General features: G+C 28.4%; 1 protein-coding gene across 2 annotated transcripts in view; it reads left to right on the forward strand.

The window, feature by feature from the left end:
• Positions 1 to 21793, forward strand: part of LOC135922970 (uncharacterized) — a 62021-nt gene that overhangs the window by 24884 nt on the left and 15344 nt on the right. For both annotated transcript variants that reach the window (XM_065457530.1, XM_065457531.1), the window contains exon 3: positions 20670 to 20844. In XM_065457530.1, coding sequence (XP_065313602.1) covers positions 20670 to 20844 — 175 coding nt within the window. The remainder of the gene's footprint in view (positions 1 to 20669; positions 20845 to 21793) is intronic.

The following is a 21793-nucleotide window of genomic DNA, read 5'->3' on the forward strand; positions in this document are numbered from 1 at the left end:
AAGATTTTTTCAGAAAAAATATTTGAAATTTTAGGTAAAATTTGATTTAAAAAAACTTGTATGTGCACTTTCAAAGAAATCTTCTATAAAAGATTTTTTATTTTAAAAAGCATTTCAAACTGGTAAAAAATGTAAATCTGGACATAGTTAAAAATTCCTAAGCCTAAAATTGAAATTTGTTGTTTTTTTTTCAAATCTGGCCCGGACCTTAAAATTCGACTTCTGCAGGTCCCTCTGTTGAATATTATAATGTAAAATATATCACAATACGAACGAATATAATCTGGGTCATATTTATTTTTATATCAAAAATTAATTATAACAATGAATTTATTTTACAGCTAATATTATTAAAATAATTGATAAAAAATATATTTAGTTGGGAAATCAATTGAAATTAATGGGAAAAAAATTGTAGGTTACCAGTAAATCTATTAAAATACCGAATATTACTGAAATTTTACGCTGAATCCTAAGATATTGACATATTATTTTTACTGGTAAAATTAATAAAATACCAATCATATTGTTATATTGAAAAATATTTTTTTAAGAATGGCAGCATTTCGAAAGAAATAAATAACAGTCATAATTATGATTTAAGAGATTTTTCATATGAAAATTAGTTGGGGTCACGGTCCGGTCTTTGGTCCGGACGGATGTAGTCGGACCTGATAGGATCACTCTCTTTAAAAAGATAGGTCCAGGACCGGCCTTGTTTATTGGGACTGTAAGTAAAATTCTTCTTTGACAAACTCATGGGTCTCATATTGCAAAATAAAAATGAACTAATAATTCACAAAACGTCTCTAGAAAAGTAACAAAATAAAATATAAATTAATTGAATAGTTAGCAAACTTAAATATTAATGAAAGACCGGTTCGGGCTACGGTCTAAACCATAAAAAATAAAAAGACTAATCCGGACTGTGGTTTTCAATTAAGATATGTCCGATTCCGGTCTACCTTCACTTGAAAATATAAATTATAAATATATTTTTATAATTAAATAACAATACATGGGATTAAATATTGTAAAATTATATTTTCTTAGCCTAATTATTAGAGGTTTTAATTATGTATTATTAGATAAAATGATATTATATTATAGTAATTTAATTTTAATAGCTTATTTTATATAGTGTAAAAAAATAAATTAAAACTTTACCTGAAAAGTTTGCAATTTACCTAGGCTTTTATTGCCTCAAACTATATTTTAACCTTTTGCCCTTACTTCCCCTAAATTAGTCCAAGAGGTTGATTTCAAAAATTTACAGATCTCTAACCCTCCATCTAAGAATCAATAGCCTATATCACTAAACAATATCATTATTAGTTATAAATAGTGCTTAAAAGCACGGTTGTGCATTTGACAGGTCAATTGACCGATATTTGACCGGTCAAATTCAAATAAATGTTTTTTAAGACAATACTAATTTTATTTTATGTATAATAGTAAAAAAATCAATCTATGTATATCAAATTATATTTTCCTAAATTTTATAATTAATTTAGCTCTCCATGGCTGAGTCTCATTCTAATTCATACTAATTTATATTCAATATTATCATTTTCTTTAACATTTTTTAATCATTATTTATTTTCTGGTTGTCGAGATCTTCAATCAGATTACTTTTCCTTGTATTAATATTACCCCAGACAGACAAATTTCATTATGAAAAAGAAGTATAACTAGATATTGTTAGTAAAATATTAGACTTCTCTTAATATTCAAGGTAAACATAGCTCATCCTAACATCTTGAGCCCGAAATCTGATTGTTTTTTTATGAAAGTGGCTGGTTTCCAGATATTTTGGCTATTATTTATGATATAACTTAAAATATTTTAATAATCATCACTTTGCAAAATGACTAATTTTTGTAATATATCATATGCTTCATCAAACTCAAGAATGCTCCCCTTATATTGGGGATCTAATAAATAATCAGTAGTGCTGTGTGAGCATGTATTTGGATTGTTTTCTTTTTCAAACACTAATATTTTTTCTTCAGGTTGGTAAATTGTAAAATTATGACAAGATATTTCCTAAATTAAGCATCTCGTTTTTTACGTGAGCCAAGGTCAATAAGATTATCTAAATGTTTATGAATAGTTTAAAAAAATTTTTGCCCAAAATACATTAAATATATTATTGGTAATTTCTCACGGACAAATATCTAACTTCTACAGCAGCTTTCAGAGATTTCTTGCATATTTGTATTTGCTCCTTACATTTTATTGATTATGCCCATCTTGTTTGGATTATTGTACATAATGTGATATAAATTGGCAATTAGTAATTTTCTCAAACATGCTTAAGTAAAATTATTATATTCATTTATATATTCAGATCCAATCAAATTAATAATGAGAAAAATTCTTTTTTTAATGTTTCAAAATGAAATTCTAATATTTTAATAAGAAAATTTTATATTTTTATATAAAATTATGATTAAATCAATGCCTTGATGATACAAATATATTTTAAAATAAATTGTAACCTAATTAGATTGATAAACATACTTTAAATACATATTAGTTAATTAAATCAATATAGTTATTCACCAATAACATTTTAAAGTATTTGACCAGGTCAAATACTCTGACTTGCCAACCCTGCTTAAAAGTACCGTCGTTATTAGCGTTACCTTTTTTGATGAAAAGGAACGCCATTCGTTACCTTCTAGAGGTAACGAATAACGGTAACGCATTCCTTTTTGAGTAACAGTAAGGCAAAACGTTACTCGTTACTTCAAATTTTTCTTAAAAAATATGGAAAAAACATATTTTATTGTATTATAAAATTACTTTTATATATTTTTTAATTTTATAAATAATTTACACCGAGTTTTTAATTCACATCAACCACCAAATTCCTTCATTTTTATTTTAAATTTTCGTTGTTAAATTTTTAGTCAAGATTCTTAATCTAATTAATATTGAATTTATATTCTTATTAAGAATATAATTTATTTTATAAAGAATATTATGTCAATTGTACATTTTCTTCAGATGAAGATGATTAAGGCCTGCATTGGCTTTAATATGGAACATTTTTTACGCCAATGAAGAAAACTAAGGGTACAAAGTTTACATTTTGTAAGTGTAAATTGTGTCCCAACTCAAATATTTTAACCTTAATTGTGGAATAAACATAAACATCCTCCAAACTGTGCAGTTATTTATAAGGAAAAAATGGGATATCTGATTATACTGGTTATAACAAGATGGAACTCTTTCTATAACTCCGTGATATTAATATCGTCTTATTAAGGAGAATGGCCATAAATTTGACAAATCTTGCGATAAATCCAAATTACAGAGATTTTCTGATAATGACAAGTCGTTCATAGATAAATATTGTATGGCTATATATATATATGATTTTATAGGTTATGAAACCTGTTACTACGGCTCTCTATTGAGAGAGAAGAAAAAAATGCATCTGGGAAATCTCTCACGATAACTATTATAATATTTAAAAAATGACTTTAAATAATTTCATTTTGTAAGACACTGCAAGACAAAGGTAAAAGATATATAGAAGTATTGTTCACAATTGTATTTTGATAATATTTTATTTCAATTGTAATTCCTTTTTAGGATTTCAAATTGAATTTTTTGTTTGACGGAAAAGGACTCGTTTTTAACCCTCGTCCTTATCGAAATTTTTTTTAGGATTGGGAACCGGGGTTTCCCAAAACTAAAGATTAGAGGGGAAAATAAAAGAATTTAAGAGGGACCTATATTTATGCATTTTTTAATTTCTTGGAATTCCAAGATTAGCGGGAAATGATATTGAGGAAAATAACTGCGAATTGCCATTAAATTGGGGGGTGAAAATCCAAGTTCTCCCTGGAAACCAGGCAAAGAGGCAAATGACCAATTAAAAGAAGAAAACTTCTGGACTAAAAGGAATTCGAGAGAGCAATTTACAGCGGAAAGAGTTAGGATTTGAAAAGTTAGATGGAGTAAATTCATCAATAATGGAATTATCAAAATTGGACACTTTCCCTTTAATTGAGCCTGATATTATTTATTTTATTTTTGGGTTTAACTAGAACTCGAAAACAAAAACTAATCAGGTCTAACCATAAGGGTTTTGAGGAGAAAAATGAATTCAAATTATTTATAAGTGACGTGAGGATCGTTGACATCGATTCTCGGGTTGCTATAGGGATTCTAGATAGAACTGGGGGCTTATGTGAAATAAGAAATAAATCAAAAGAGCTTGAGGAACTATAATCAGGTCTGGGGTCACGCGATTCAGGAGATCTAATAAAAGGATCTAGAAGAGAAGGGAAGTGGAATTTCCAGAATTAAGGCAAGCGGGTGAACATTGTTTCTGCCATTTAAATTAGGTGAAATTATTTTTAAACACACTTAGCAACAAGCATTTACCATGATATAACTTTGGATGGGAGAAAAATACAAAAAGATATTAACAAGGTTAAAGGAATAAAGGGGAAAAATCAAAATTTTAGTAAGAGAAAAAAAAATATAGCTAATAGATAGGCGACGAATAAGATAAACACAAGTATATGATAAGTTAGTTTCTTTTTTTTTTTAAAAAAAACAGTAAAATAAGACAAATGTTGGGGAAAAAAATAAAAAATGCATATAGTATAAAAATTTTTATTAAAAACTAGTGCTGTAAACATTTCTAAAAAAATCGAACTTGTTCAACGTTCATTGACTAAAATCGAACCCGTTCACGTTCGTTCAAAATTTTATGATAAATTTTTTTCGAATAATTTAATATAAATAAATGTATTAAATAAATTTTTTAACACAATATATTAGCCATGTTAAAAAATAATATAGCTTTAATTTGATAATATCTAATATATATAATCTCCATAATCATAACACGATCGTTTTCGTATCTCCCTAATGTATTTTAAATTTAAGGAGACTATATAGTGTAATGTTAATTTTGAATCCCGGAAAAAAAACTCCCGGAAAAAACCCCCAGGAAAAAAAACCCCGAAATTTTTTTTCGAATTTACTTAAGATCAAATAATATCGGCATATTTTTATTTGGATTTATATAAGATATAGACAAATTAGTATTTTAGAAAAAAAAATTGTAAAAATATAATTTAATAATAAATTATATACATAATGATGATTTATCAATAAAATAAACATCTTATTGCAAATTTTGTCAAATTTAGTCTACTTAATATAGTAATTAAGGATGGATATTGTATTTATTACTAAAGCAAAAATTTTTACGAAAATAAGTAATACATGGGTTATTTTACTGGGATATTTTTTTCCCAGTACCAATTTGAATATCAGCATTTTTTCTTGTTTAAGCACTGCGATTTTGTTTTCAGTGTCCCAACTACCTACACGCCATCGTTCAAGTTTGGTTTCATCGGCATCCACCTCGCATTTCATTTTTTTTAATCAATACCCAGATTGATGGGTGTTCCTTCGCATTGATTATTTATGAGTTATTAGTTGGATAGAGTGCTCTGATTCAAGTTTCTGGAGGAAATCGAGGCCCAATTCGACCTGTCTGGGATTGAGAATTGCATCTTGTGACATCCCTTGATACTCTATTGATGTAATTTTTATCTAAATATTAAAGAATATCCTTACCATGCTCGGAGTAACCGATCTAGGAATGCCATTGCATTGCCCATATCACATAAAGGAACAAATGCTAAGCTGTCCATCATGCCACAAAAGAAGCTTAGGGCTTATGGATTCTGTATTGGCTTTCCAGAACTAGCTTTTAAATTTTTCTATGGGTACTTTGACACAAATGGTAAAAGCATCCTCTGATTATGATGTGATCTCCTAATTGAAAAAATAAGTATAATAATTTAACATATTAATAATCATACCAATGACAGTTTTAACCGCGCTCATAGCAGACTTCTCGAAATCCATGTATATATATATATAATGGATCAGGAAATAAATTCCGTTCTTGACATTTAGACATTATTACTTCGAATATTTTTTCGTAAATATTTTGTGTTTTTTTTGAGTCTAATAGCTGTTAATGATTGTTGCATTCGCTTATAAAATTATTTATCAATAAATTATTGCTAGGTTATACTAAAAAAATTAAGTGAAAACTGAGAAAAGGTTAGAAAATAAAGATTAACAATGAATTAAAGCAAAAATTGGAAGAAAATAATAAATTAAGAAAAATTGACATGAAAATTTTTTAAAAAATAACGATTTTCTTTTTTTTAAAATTTTTTTTCCTCGGGGTTTTTTTCCTGGGGGTTTTTTCCGGGTTTTTTTCCTATTACCGTTAATTTTTTGCTCTCTACGAGAATCGAACACGAGCCTCCCGTTTCAAAGGCATATGCTTTACCGCATGCACCAACTTTAATATAAAGTAAATTTAAAATATTAATTATATATATTAAAGTTTCAAAGGCGTATGCTTTACGCATGCCTTGAATATGATTAAATTTAAAATATTAATTATATAGATATTAATTAATATCTATTATTTTCAAAATTCTACCGTTTATTATATTAAATATACTTTATTAATAAATTTTATATAAATATTAAGATTGAGTAAAAGAGGTAAAATTGTTGCAATGTATACTGTGAGCATGTATTAGAAATATCAAAATTTAAAAATGTGATGGAAATCATATTGGATAAAATTAAAATAGAGGTGCTTTAAGATTTTTGAATTTTAAATATGGGTTATAGATTGGTCTGAAATTTTATTTGCAGACATAGCCAGGCCTGATCAAAAAACCATGTCCCATGCAACTTTCATAAATTATTTAATAGTTCACATTTTTAAAATTTTGCCTGTGCATTGAATGCACTGAATACACACCTAATATTATACATATTCCTGAATATTTAGGGGTAAATAGAACTTTAAATGGAAAGTACCCATTCAATAGAAATAAGATATTTATTTAAATACTATTTTAATTCTTGAATTTATGTATAATATAGGATTTCATACCATTATATTGGGGTTTCAGAAAAGATAAGAGAGATATGGAAGGGACAAAGCACACCTTGGTAACACAAAACTCTAGCAAGAATAAATTCTCAGATTATAAATTACAAATACAATAAATTACATAAATAAAATTACTAAATATATCATTAACAAATTTTATAAAAATAATGAAAAATTTTAGAATAACCAAATAAATATGAATTTTTAAATAAAACCTCATAAGATAGGAAAATTTTGTATATTTACTCATAACTTCATAATTGTAGAATGTATGTTATTCATATCTTATTATAGCATTTTTTGTTTTACTTATATATAATTTGACTATGATTGAAGTTTACCTCCTATTATTTGGTAACTTAGACATATCTTTTTATTTTTTCTATTGTAATTAAAAACAATTTCTTAAATTAAATTTTATATTTTGTAACTAAGTAATAAATCATTTGGTTTGTTTAAAATTTAAATTAGGATAAATATATTTTTAGAATGGTACTTTAATATGTATTCATGAATTTCATATAAATACCAGGAGCTCACCAGTAGAAACATAGGTAAATCAGATATTTACCCTTCATTTGATAATAATTTTGAAATTAGACAGATTTAATTCTTATAAACCCCTTACATCAGACCTATTTTTCTGGATCAAAATAAATTATTTGGGTTTTCCTGGGCTTGGGAAATATTTTTCACCATTAATATGGACTTGGACATAGCTTGAGACTTTTTTCATAATTATTATAGTCTAAGATTCCTGTAAATTTTTTAATTTTAAATATGGGCTAGAAATTGGCCTGAAAATTTCCTTTAAAGACATGGCAAGGCCTGATCAAAAACCAAGGCCCATGCAACTTTCATAGTCTGATAGTATTTTTAAATGCATTGTGACTTTATATATTTTATTTCAGTCCTCAACTATCAAAAATATTATGGTCTTTTGTGATTTTAAGAAAACTAAGTGCGAGGACCTGGCTTGGGAATTTTTTTAATATTAGACATAGGTGTAATATTTAACACAGAATATTTATATGGCCCTCAGGTAAAATCTAATTTAAATATATTTTTATTCAAAAAAATAGTACTCACTCTTAGTCTTAATAGGTTGGCCTTGGTTGGGGTGAGCTGGGTTAAAATAGACTAAAAAATAGATATGGTTTTAAGAGATTTACCTATCTCCAGGCTTGGGAAAAAATTTTGAAAATTACTATCGGTTGGCCAGGTTTGAGAAAATTTTTTTATAAAATTATTATGGGTTGGGCTGGGCTTAGAAAATATTTTTATAAATTATATTGGGCTGGGCTTGGGGAAAATTTTGCAAAATTATTATGAGCTTGGACGCTTGAGAATTTTTTTATTATTAATTATAGGTCAGATATTGGCCCAAAACAAATTTTTTTGCAGGCCTGGGCTTGACCTGATCAAAAAACCAAGGCCCATGAAAATCTGAATTTTGATTATATTTTTAAATTCATTATGATTATTTAAATATTTTATTTTAGTTCTTAACTACCAAATTATTATGATCTTTCATTGGGCTTGGAAGAATTTTTCATAATTAATAGGCTTTGGACTTTGCCTGGGAATTTTTTTTAATATTAAATATTAGGTTTAAGTAATCAGTAATATTTAACAAATAATATTGGTATTATCAAGTAAATGCTTTAAATTTATTTTTATTCAAACCCATAGCATTTAGTTTTAATGGATTGAACCTGGCCTGAAGGGGGATTAGATATTATTTTCAAATAACAGGTAACATCTAGCATAAAAGTAAGAAGAAAATTTTTATTCCCCGTCATTTTTGACGGGCTATCTACTAGTAATTATATAAATACAATATAATATAGCGAATAAAAAGATATTTTTAAACATATAATTCATTTTTAATGAGATTGACTTTTGACAGAACGGATGTAAAAAACGGATCCGTCTCCACTTTGAATGCAGCCTAAATTGGAACTTAAAGATTTTGTAACTGATATAATACTTTTTTACATTTGGTAAGTATTGAATTAGTTTCTTCAATATAGGATGTTATTGTAAAATATTTATCATGGGCCATTATAGTGTTAATTCATCTGATTTTGAATTTTCAGAATCAGATAATTATACCTAAAACGAATTATTTGTTATTCGATTCGATTTGAATTATTCGATTCGTATTTTACGAATACGAAACAATTATTCGATTCGAAAATTCTAATCGAATTCGAATAAGCAAAATATATTATTCGTCGGGAATTATTTGCAATTATTCCTATTTAATATAATTTCCTAGTGGAATAATGAAGAAACATTTTATATTTCTAAATGTTATTAACGGCTGTTTTTAATCGAATAATTCATAATACAAAATAACTTCCGAAAATTGTTTTATGATGGACGAAGAAAGTATTTATTTATATGATTTATAACACATATACAATTATAAATAACTAGTAGCTATCCCGTCAAGAATGAGGGGCGAACCAGATATTTCTCCTTTGTTTGATGATAGAGAAATCATAAATTTGTCTTTTTGCAAAAACTTTGCGTTTAAAAAATTTGTTGTTGGTATATTTGTCTTCTACATGATATGAAAATTATATTGATTTTTCTACATTATATATAAATATACTATATATGTATCTATTTTATCATACTAATAAAATTTGTTTGTCTTTTATCCATAGTTAAATTTTACAAAATAAATTTAATATGCTATCTTTTTTAATTTACGGTTAAATAAAATTTTCAAATTGAATCGAATATTCGACGAATCAAATCGAATAATCATTTTATTATTCGATTTAAACGAATACGAATAATTCCATTATTCGATTAATATTTTTGTAGGTCTATAGATAATGATGATGAAATAATAATATCCATGCTTATGCTAATCTATTAAATTAAAATATAATCAATAATATTCAAATTAATAAACTATAATAATGGTGTGTTAAAAAAAATGAAATGTGAAAGAAAAACAGTTGATTATAAAATATAAGACTTTTTTTAAAAAAAAATTCGGAATTAATATTAAATTTTACAAATAAATAAAAGTAAAAAAGGAACGCGTTCACGTTCAAAGTTCGTCAAAAATAAAAGAACGCCGTTCAGCATTTTTTCATGAAAACGAACTTCGTTAACGAACGCGTTCAAACATTAAAAACCAGAAAAAAGAATTTAAGGCGGTTGGTAAATTAAAAAAATAATTTAAAAAATGCATGAAGTATAAAAAGTATTATTATAAACAAGAAAACAAAAGAGATTAAGGCAATTAGTAAATTTAAAAATAAATATTATATAACGGTTATTTTAACGAATATACAAGTTGTGAACACATTAGGGTGAGCGGAGTAGATACCAATTAACTGTTCTCGGACATACTGTTGTACTTGAGGAAGAAGCGTGGGGAGCATACAATAAAGAAAATAGTTAGACAACGGTTTTGGAGAAGTTGAGAGTAGATTTTATTTACAAAATTATATATTTTTTTTTTAAATCCAAAATCCTTTATTTTCAATTTCAAATAATAAATAATATAAAGTATTAAAAAAAACGAAAATATAATATTTTATGTTTTAATATATTTAAAAATGTTTGAAAAATATAATAATACTATAAAAAAAAGAACGGAGATGGTGTGACGCAGGGAAACAAAAATGAAAAAGGGACGTAAGTGTTGTCTAGGATAGCTCTTTGGCTAGACTACCATTGAAACTGATATAATTAGCTTTGAGAATCGCTATGGATAATCGTTGACGAAGAAAAAAACCTCTCGAGGTTCTTCTGAGAGTTTGCTGATTTGTGATCCTAAGTTTTTGAAAAATGCTAAGGCGAGTTTGCCGAAGGTGCCAAGAGTGGTTGATATGATTGGGATGAAGCAATGATCGTTCATTATTTCTGTGTATTTAGAAGTTTTAAGTTGTTCCATCTGGTCAAGGATGTTGATGGCGTGGTTGGATGGGGCCAAGGGGTCAATACAGGAATAGTCCCATACCAAAAGTTGGCCTCTCCTCCATTGGATTTGAGAGATCCCGTCAGGACGTTTACCGTCAGATCTAAAAAGACCCTGTGGTTCTAGAGTGGAAGGAATTTGGGCGGATTTCGTGCATGTTGGATGATTGTATTACATTGCTTGTGTCTGATGAATCGTCCATTGCAGGAGCGACAATGTAAACTGTCTACCCTTCGAGTCAACTGGCGAGTTGCACCCTGAGCAGATGTGAGGGTGAGTGATGGAACAATTTAGACGAATGCCGATGGCGTAGGTAAATTCATTGTTGGATAGTTGAAGCTGAAGATTGGTAGATGGGATGGCCTCAAGAAACTCATGACCCGTACCATTGAGCAGGGAAGAGAATAGGGTGCGGTCGGTAGATTGCATGCTAGATAAGAGAGTTTCAACGCAGCGAGCAACCACTGGTGCATCCCAGTCTTTCTGTCTATGGGTTGTGGGGCGATGAGAATCAGCATTGATCCTTGTTTTCCAAATATCCATAGCCACGATTAAGGAAAGGTCTTCTTTAGAATTATGGGCGGTGACTATTGGCTTTGTCAAGAGTCTACTCGATATGAAAGTAGTTATTGTTGAGTCATGTGGAGATCTGATGCCGAGACCACCAAATTTGGTTGGAAGAGTTGCTTGGGCCCAAGAGGTTTCGTTGAATCTGATATTTACTATTTTTTCGGTTAAGTCCTTTATTCCTTTTTCGTAAGTTTGGAGAGGAATAGGATATTTAAAAATTGGTGTTGACCGAAGTGTAAAAAAGAAATTTTTTAGCAAGACTTGTGTGATGGAAGAAGTGTAAAGATGTCCTCCAATTTAAGGAGTATGTCAAGTGTGGAATGAAGAAAGGTGCTTATTGCCTCGTGTCTACAGGCGATCCTAGATGTGTTAATTCAACGCTTGATGTGAATTTGAAATCGTGAGTGTTGGGAGCATTAGAATTAATGTGAGAATTCAGATTTGCTCTGGTTAAGCGAAAGTCCAATGGCTGTGCCCATTTCTTTAATTATGTTGACTGCTTTGGCGATTTCACCACAGGGACCACTCAAGATTCCATCATCAATATACCAAGCGTGGAGCGATAGAGTACATGAAGAGTTTATTGATTTTATCATGTCATTGATTCCGAGACTAAAGAGAAGGGATCTGAGTGGGTCACCCTGTTGGATACCCTCGACAGAAAGTATCTTTTCTTTGTTGAATTGTAAGATTGTTGGTGTTTGGTAGCAAGAGAAAAGAAATTTGGTGTAAGCGGGGAAATGGAAGCAAGATGAATGTAGAAACGTGTTTCGCGAAAGAGTGTTGTAGGCGTTAGAGAAGTCAATTTTTACTAGGGATTCGTTTTTTGGGTTATTTTCAAGGTGAATTCTTGTTAAGTGCACAGCAGCTTCACACCCACCAGGTATCCCTACACCAAGTTGGTAGGGGCTTAGAATGTGTGCGGCATCGTGTTTGATTCTAGATGCGATTAATTTAGCGACCAATCTACGGTAAGTTGAACCAATGGCGATGGGCCGAATGTCCTTGTTTGGTTTTTGGAGTGCGATGAGTCTGGCACCGAAGAGTAAGGGGGTAATAAAGCTGGGTACGTCTCCATTTAGGATTTTGTTGACTAAGTTTGTGATTTTAGTGAGAATTGAAACCTGTGTACAGATCACAGGAGAGGTAATGTCCTGTAAAAAAATTGGTCTAATCCCATCTAGACCATGAGCCGAATCCCGATGAAAAGATAGGATTGCTTTCCTTACTTCTTCCTGTGTGAAGTCTGCTGCACAATGGGAGTAGGGTTGGGGCAATATTGGCATAAATGTTGTTGTGGGATGCTTTGATCGAAGCTTAATTAAGGTATCTAAATTGGATTCCGCCAGAGTGTTTGGTTGAAATGAGTTTGAGGGCCCCTTTGATATTAAGACTCAATTTTCTTCGAAATCAATGAGGCTTTTTGTTGAAGTGAGGTTATTTTTTTTTTGTTTTTGGGATGTCTGGTAATTTGGGACTCATGAAGATGAGTGTTGATGTTTAAACAGGATCTTTTATTTGTTGAGTTAAGGATTTTTGGAGTGATATGTCAGGTATTTTGAAAGTATTGTGCCCGAAGTTTAGAAATTTTTACCATTCTTCTTCATTGTTAAAATTTTGCAAAAGAGAAGATATGCAGTTGCTGAGAGATTTAGCTACTTGTATTCTCGCTCCTTTGAGTATTCTCGTTATGATACTTGGTTTTGTCGTGTTAAGAAAAATATCTGAGAACAATTACTTGGTTTAGGGGGGATCTATGAGAGGGAGGGAAAGCGAGTAAGTGATCTGAGAAAGAGGCGTGTGTTTTGAATGCGGACACTTGCTAGAGATTGGTCCATGAACAAAAATTTTCCATCATTTGTTAAATGTATTGCTTTCAGGCAGGATGGGCAGATTTTGCGTTCATGGGGGATGGCCATAGGTATAAAAAAAAATGCTGCCAATAATAAAGCAAAAGCGCCTGTGAGAGGTCTGTTGATTGATGAGCAAAAATAGCGAAGGAATGATGAATATGTATGTCAGAAAAATCGAGCAACGAGCGAGAAAGATGCTCAATATGAGAGGTTTCAAATAAAAAAAGGATTAATTATTAAAATAATATATTTAGAAAAACAATTAATTTTTTTTAAAGTTCAAGTTTCCATTGTTTTGATTTTTTTTTTAAATATAATCCTTCTGGTCAAGGATGTTGATGGCGTGGTTGGATGGGGCAAAGGGGTCAATACAGGAATAGTCCCATACCAAAAGTTGGCCTCTCCTCTATGGGATTTGAGAGATCCCGTCAGGATGTTTACCGTCAGATCTAAAAAGACCCTGTGGTTCTAGAGTGGAAGGAATTTGGGCGGATTTCAGTGCATGTTGGATGATTGTATTACATTGCTTGTGTCTGATGAATCGTCCATTGCAGGAGCGACAATTCTTCTTCATTGTTAAAATTTTGCAAAAGAGAAAATATGCAGTTGCTGAGAGATTTAGCTACTTGTATTCTCGCTCCTTTGGGTATTCTCGTTATGAATTCTTCTCCAAACTTACGAAAAAGGAATAAAGGACTTATCCGAAAAAAAAGTAAATATCAGATTCAACGAAACCTCTTGGGCCCAAGCAACTCTTCCAACCAAATTTGGTGGTCTCGGCATCAGATCTCCACATGACTTAGCAATAACTACTTTCATATCGAGTAGTCTCTTGACAAAGCCAATAACCACCGCCCATAATTCTAAAGAAGACCTTTCCTTAATCGTGGCTATGGATATTTGGAAAACAAGGATCAAAAAAAAATTAATAAATATCTTATTATATATTTAAAAAAATTAATAAATATCTTATTAATATTATTTTTGCATAATTTTATTTATATTATATACAGGCAAAAAAAAATTTTTGTAATAAAATTTTTTAAGTAACGAGTATAACTCATTACTTTTTTGAATAGTCATTAACGCGCATTCCTTTTTTCACAGAGTAACGGTAACGTGATGCTTATTTTTTTCAGTCGTAACGAATAACGCGTTTATTTTTTGAAGTAACGTTTACAGCAGTAGTTATATTGAAACTCCATTTTTTGCTGAACAAATTATTTTGAAATAAAAATAATAATTGATCAAAAAATACTGAAAATTTAGCAAAAATATTTTAGTTATTCGTCAAAATCCTACCTTCTAAATTTGAAACTTACGGAAAATCCTCAAAAAATATTTTGGTTATATTTTTATTTGTCGTCGGGAAATGCTTATTTCTTTGTTTTCATCGAAGTTTTCGAAATTCCTAGCCTCAAAAACAAACTACTGGACGCGTAATAAATTACATAAGAAATTCACCCATGCTTTTTAGAAAAGACTTTGTCAGATAGCGGAAAGCGGATTTGAATATTGATTCATTCCAACTTACTCTCCCCTCAATAGTCAAATACCAACTAAAAATATAAATTTTTTTTTATCCCCTCTCTCATAATCAGACATTAGAAATTCGAAATTTATATACATTTTAGTCAACAATCAATCATGCCTCATTCAATATTTGATATTAATACCTTTGGTTTTCGATTTTTATTCTCACGCACTTTGTTAAAAATTGTCTTTAACTTTCCTTTACTATATTATAAATAGCTATAAAATAAATTTATCATTTTTAAAATGCTAGAAAACTTAATTAAAAGGTGTGGGAGGGGGAATTGAATTTTTAATTTCGGGTATTCTTTATTATAAATATAAACCCGTTAAGAATTATGAATTATATGATAACACGCCCTATGCATTTCCTGCAGGGATTGGCTAAATAAAATATTTAGATACAGATATAAATATATATAAGTATTTAAGATACAGATACAAAATACTATTTCAAGAAGTTCAATAAGACACAGATACTTTATCTTAAAAAATTGACATAATATGACCTTATATATTTGGATATGAGTTATATCCATTTCATTTTAATATATTTCTATCAGAGACCTGCAGGTCGGTCCTAAGTACCCGGGCAGGGTCGAACTTAAAAATTTTAAAAAAAAATACCCGGGCCGGGCCGTATATTTTAAATCGCCATTATTAGTTATAAAAATTAAGAAAAAATGTAATATATTTTTAAAAATCCAGGCCGGGCCTGAAAATATAAAATTAGGGCCGGGTCGGGTCGAAAAATTTTTTTGAAAAAAATCCTGGCTGGGCCGTGCAAATACCTCTGTCGATTTCTGACTTTTATATAGGGTATATAATGCAGTATATTACAATTATGATTATATATAGTTTACAAATTTTATAAAAGTAGTTTATAATACAATGTGTTAATTCATATAAAAAAATCGTAGCAACCTATTTCGCAACTATATTTTTCTATCATTAAACCTATCTAATTTTAGAACAATGATTTTATTGACTAAAAAGCCATTTTATATTCATTATTAAATTGAAAATATTTCCAATCTTTTATTCAACCCAATTTCTACGGCTTTAACAAGTGGTAGGAAAAAACGTAAGTCGGCTTGAAGTAAAAAGATGTATATATTTCTATTTACAACAGATAAAATTGGGACTCAATCTCTGTAATAACAATTATTTTGGCCCTGCAGCCTATCAATAGCTATTGCTAAGGGATGCATTGTTTTAGTATATTCCTTAGGATTATCCTTTAAGCTATTATTGGTGTTGCCTTGAATCAGAAGAAAACTATTAACATTTATTGATATCTATTTATTAAATTTTTTTTAACAAATTTATATTTGGGGAGGAGAGGATGTTAAGAATTATTGATGGGAAATTATTTTAAAAAAAATGTTTAATAGTTTAACTTGAATTTAAATTAAATATTTAACCCTATTAATTAAATAAATATATCAAAAAATAATTAAAAATTAAAATATCTTCTGTATCTATTAAATATTAATAAAATATATAAAGTAATTTTTCAAGATGCAAAATAAAGATACAAGTATTTGCGATATGCCCAATCCTGAGTATCTGTCCGGATTGGTTAAAAAATTCCCTTCAAAGAAGCTATTTATCGATAAATTAATTACACGAATGTTGTTAAAAACCTATAATTAGCCTTAAGATGTTACCCAAAGAAACAGTGGCGTTGGCATGGGGGGGGGGTTTGGGAATTCAAATCCCCCCTTTTTTTTAAATTTTATTTTTTTAATTTATTTTAAAAAATTTTTTAATTTAAATTTAATAAATTCTTAATAAACGCTTGATTTTTATGTTTTAAATTTATTATAAATAATAATAGATATACACATTTGATTATTTTTATATTTATTGGTTTGCAGCTGTTTCACACCACCCAAAAAAAGGAAGTTATTTATTCAAACGTATCATGATATTGACTTAAAAAATCAAAAAAAAAACTAAAGATTTTGTCCGACCAGATTCATCGAAAGACAAGAGTTGGTGAAACTCTTTATTGAAATATATGATGTTGTCTTTGCAGCACTAGAATTTTATATATCAAGCAAGGAAAAAGATTCAGCATATGCCGAAAATCTTTTGCAGGCTATTATTAAGCCACAGTTTTTAATTTCAATTCAATATGTTTATTTTTTATTTAATTATACATATGATTTTAGCAAAATGCTACAAAAAATTGATTTGGATTTAAGGGAGATTATGAATAGAGCAAAGATATTGTTGAAATATCAACAAATATCAGAGAGAATGTGGATGAAAAATTTCATGAAATATATGAAAAAGTAAAGGAGATTGCTACTATGTTTGGAATTGAAATTTTTAAACCTAGAGTAGTCTCTAGACAATCCAATCGATCAAATATTAATGCATCTACGATTGAGGATTTTTATAAAATAAACATTTTTATTCCCCTTATTGATACATTTTCATTTCAATTAAAAGAAAGATTTATTAGTCATAATTATATTTTCAAAGCTTTTATTTTCTTTTGCCGGTTGAGTCTAAACTGTTGATTACACTTGAAACGAGAGGATATTAAAAAAATCTCAGAGTTTTATGCTTATGATTTAGTAGGTTCATATGATAAGTTACTTTGTGATGTCGAATTTTGGTATAAATATCTTGACAGAATAGGGTATTCTTTGAGACCAAAAAATGCTCTGTAGGCCCTTTCCATGTGTATTTGCATTTTAGATTCCCTGCCTAATATCAAAACATTATTAATTTTAACTACCTTGCCAATTAGTACCTGCATTAATGAAAGGTCTTTTTCAACTTTAAAAAGGTTAAAAACCTATTTAAGAAACATAACCGGTGAAAAACGTTTATAGGGTAAATTATTTAAAAAAAAACAAACAATTAAAATAAAATAACAATATGTTTTTTAATTTTTGCACAACCCTCAAAAAATAAATGACAATCAAATATATAATATATAACAAAACAGATTTAAAAAATACATTAAAAATTGGATATTTTAATTTTCATTTTTTCTTTATATATATATTCTCCTTTTTCTAAATTCCTTTAAAATATATTTCAATATAAATTATATTTTTATAAATTTACCTTAATTCATTGGTTGTCCTTGATAACCAATCTCCAAAAATTGATTAATTTGAAAAATCAAAAGGAATAGTAAATTCATTAAGAATTGATGTTACATTATTAATTATTTCGTTTCGAGTATTTGGTTGGGGATTGATCGACCTATATTTGTTTTTTAACACTCCAAAAAAATTTTCTATCGGGTTTAGTTGCGGCGAATAGGGTGGCAAATATTCTATTCGCGCTCTAAAACAATCAATGAGGTGGCTTTTATGGATGGATGCATTGTCCATAACAATAACTGCATCACTCGGTAGAATATTAATTAGTGCATTCATATAGAATCACCACTTACAGAGGAAGAATTGATCATATGGAAATTATTTGTAATATTAGGTATTGAATTTGAATTAGATAAAACAGGATCAGGATTTAATGTAAATGAATTTGTATTACTAGATAAAATTTGTCGTATATTAAACATTTGAAAAAAATATTAAACTCTATTTTATAAAAAAAATTAAGTTATATAAAAATTGTAAATGCAAAAAAATTACCGTATGTATTTTATAAAAAAAATTAAATTAAATTATATAAAAATTGTAAATGCAAAAAAATTACCGTATGTATTTTTTAAATGTTTTGTTATATATTATATATTTGATTGTCATTTATTTTTTGAGGGTTGTGCAAAAATAAAATAACATTGTTTTGTTTTTTTTTAAATAATTTACCCTATAAATGGATTAGCCCTATTGAATATTAACAAGGAGATTATTTTAGATAAAAATTTGATTCTAGATGAATTAGCAAAATCTCTGAGAAAAGTAGATCTCTCTTTTTAAATTCAAATCAAAAAATAGCAATAAGATTTTATTAGTTTTAATATAAAATCAACTTTTTTTTTGTAAAAAAAGTATTATTTATAAGATAATATCATCATATTTTTTTAAATACCATTATTTGCATAAGAATTACACATATTTTATATAATTATAAAAAATTACTTTTTTTAAAATAGAGTCTTTATACATTATAATTTTTAATATTAAAATCTGTATTATATAAAATATCAACATTTTGAAAATATTTTAATTAATAAAAATATATATATGATTAAATAAAGGAATATAAAATATATAATAAAATAGCCTAAAATTTTGTTATATGAAAATATAAAACAATTTTAACAAATCCAAAAATATAAGCAATTAAGTGTTTAAAAAAATAGGAGGTTTGGGGGTTCTTCGCCCCCCCCCCCAAAAAAAATTTTTAAACCCCCCCCCCCCTCATGATAAAATCCTGGCTACGCCACTGCAAAGAAATATTATCTAAGCCTTGAGATTTTATCGGAAGAACATCATTTGGTAAATATCGAGGCTTAGCTAATATTTTTCTGGCGATAAATTTAGTTCTTCTTTAATAATTGGCTAAATTATTGGGGTTTTACCAACACTATCTTATGAACCAATTTGTACTTTATTTAGTGATGTTTATTTAATAAATCAATCAGACAAGTAAACTGTTTATACATGTGAGAGCTTGGATCATTTTTACGAATTATATGTAACCTTTGAACAAAATGATTATCAAAATCATATTTTAAACTAATTTATTATTCTAAAAGTGGGAAAGCTTAATAAGAAGCGTTCCGACTGGTTTTTTTTATAATACTGTAATAAACAAATATAAAATGGCTTTCATAGATAATAAATTGACAAAATAAATATTTTTTTAATATGACTCTTAATATTTTTCCATAATTTAATCACGAATTCGGTTAATAAAAGAATGATTAAATCTTCAATTTTGATTTAAAAAAATTTTAGGCAATAAAAATCTTCAATCTCTGATTAAATCAATTAACATTGATTTGCTGCTCATATTTACAATTTTCAAATTATTTAAAATAATGAAATTTTAAACATCTAATTTGGGTTTAAGAATAAAAACAATGCGCAAGCCAAAACTAATAAATTAATATTATGTACTACAATATTCTCTATTTATTTTTAACGTTACAGTGTTATCAATTATATACAATCTTATAACCATTATTTTGCCTTTAAAAATAGAAAAACAATGTCAAATTTTTTATAGTCATAATAATTGATTGATAACAATTTGCAATCATCTTGATTTAGATGTTATTTCCAATTTTCGTAAATGATATTATTCCTAATAATTGTTAGTTCAATGTATTTATCGAAAATTATATTCCAAAATTAAACAAAATTGCGAAAAATTAGATTTTTTCGCGTATTTTCAAAATTATTAACGTATTGCATTGTATTTAAAATAGCTATATTCTTTCGCAGGATGTGGAGGTTTAGAAATTTTTTTTGTTACCTTTAGCTGGTATAAGGATTTTTTTGGGGGAAATTTGGTGATAATAAATAATAAGTTTTAATGCTCTACTTGGGATGCAATGGCCCGCATGCCCAAGATTATGGATCGAAAAAAATTAAAATCCGAAACAAGCAGGATGTGAACCTGGCTACAGATTTAATATAAAATTTAATTTATTTTAAAAATAAAATTTTAAACAATTATTCCATTTTTCGACTAGTTCCGGGGACGGCCTGCAGGTGTTATATTAAAATTTAGATGACCAGGATTTCTTTTAAATTTTAGTGACTCTAGCCGGAACTGGTTTCTAGATTATTTAATGGTATATATTTTAAATGATTTAATGAAGAGAGAATAAAACATTTATATTATCATATACGAATTCGAAAAGGATCTTTGGAGTACACCCAAAAAACGGCAAAAAATATCTCACCCAACGACTTTCAGCGGTAGAAAGGCTTGGCGCCCAAGTTATATTACTTCTACGAGCGATTCCTCACTCAGCGTTCGTCGATTATCCGATAACTTCAACAATATGGATGGCAATACGAATAATGCAAATAACGGCAAGTGTTAATAACATTATTAATGGATATCATCTGATAACCCCCCCCCCCCCCCCCTAGAATTTTTTTTTTACTAATTATTAATTTAATCAACCCCATAATGGTGGCGCCTCTAATAATTCCCAAAATGTAATTGTTAGGCATCTAAAATTGCGCATGATTCTTAGTTACATTAACCTTACTTTGTGTACCATATTTTGCCAAAATCTAAAGGGATTGGCCGAAACGTTTTGACATTGAATTGCCTACCATTTTCTTAATGATCTTTTTTGTTTTATACTATCAGTAACATTTAAAGGCTACTAATTATTAGATTAAATCACTTATACGTTGTACATAAAAATAGGTTTGTTCAAGTTACCTCTTCTATAAAAGTCCTTAAAAAATAAGGTTGTTCAAGTTACCTTTAAAAAATATACATGTTCTCGCAAGTAACTAATTCCAATTATTATCACAAGTAACTTATTCTACTTACTAGTATTTCTCAAAAGTAGGTAGTTTAAATTAAAGAAATAGCTACTTTTCGATAAATATATTATTTGTGGTATCGGCTGATACTGTATTAGTATTGGCTTGGATATCGGCTAAAGAATGGTCCAGGTGCATCTCTGTATTAGAGATTTGCAAAGCTCGGCCCCGTCTCCTCCGGCCGGCCAAGAATTTACGCACAAGATGGCCAGCACTTCAAATTTTTTGCTTGGCTCAGCCCGTTGTTTTTTAAAACATGCCTGGCCCATCCTGAAAATTTTATGAAAAATCAGGTCCGATCCTTTTAAATTTTAATTTTTGTGTCATCAAATTTTCAATATCTACCTTTCCCCATCAGTTAAGGCTCCTATATTTCTCATTTCTCCTCTATGGACATCTATTTCTATAACAACTATTTAATAAATTGTTTAATTTTTTGTGAATTTTCTATATTTATAGAATTCGTATTTTAGCTAGACAA

The sequence above is a fragment of the Gordionus sp. m RMFG-2023 genome, chromosome 1 (genome assembly GCF_954871325.1).
Source record: "Gordionus sp. m RMFG-2023 chromosome 1, tfGorSpeb1-WG-v2, whole genome shotgun sequence".
NCBI classification, from domain to species: Eukaryota; Metazoa; Nematomorpha; class Gordioida; order Chordodea; family Parachordodidae; genus Gordionus; species Gordionus sp. m RMFG-2023.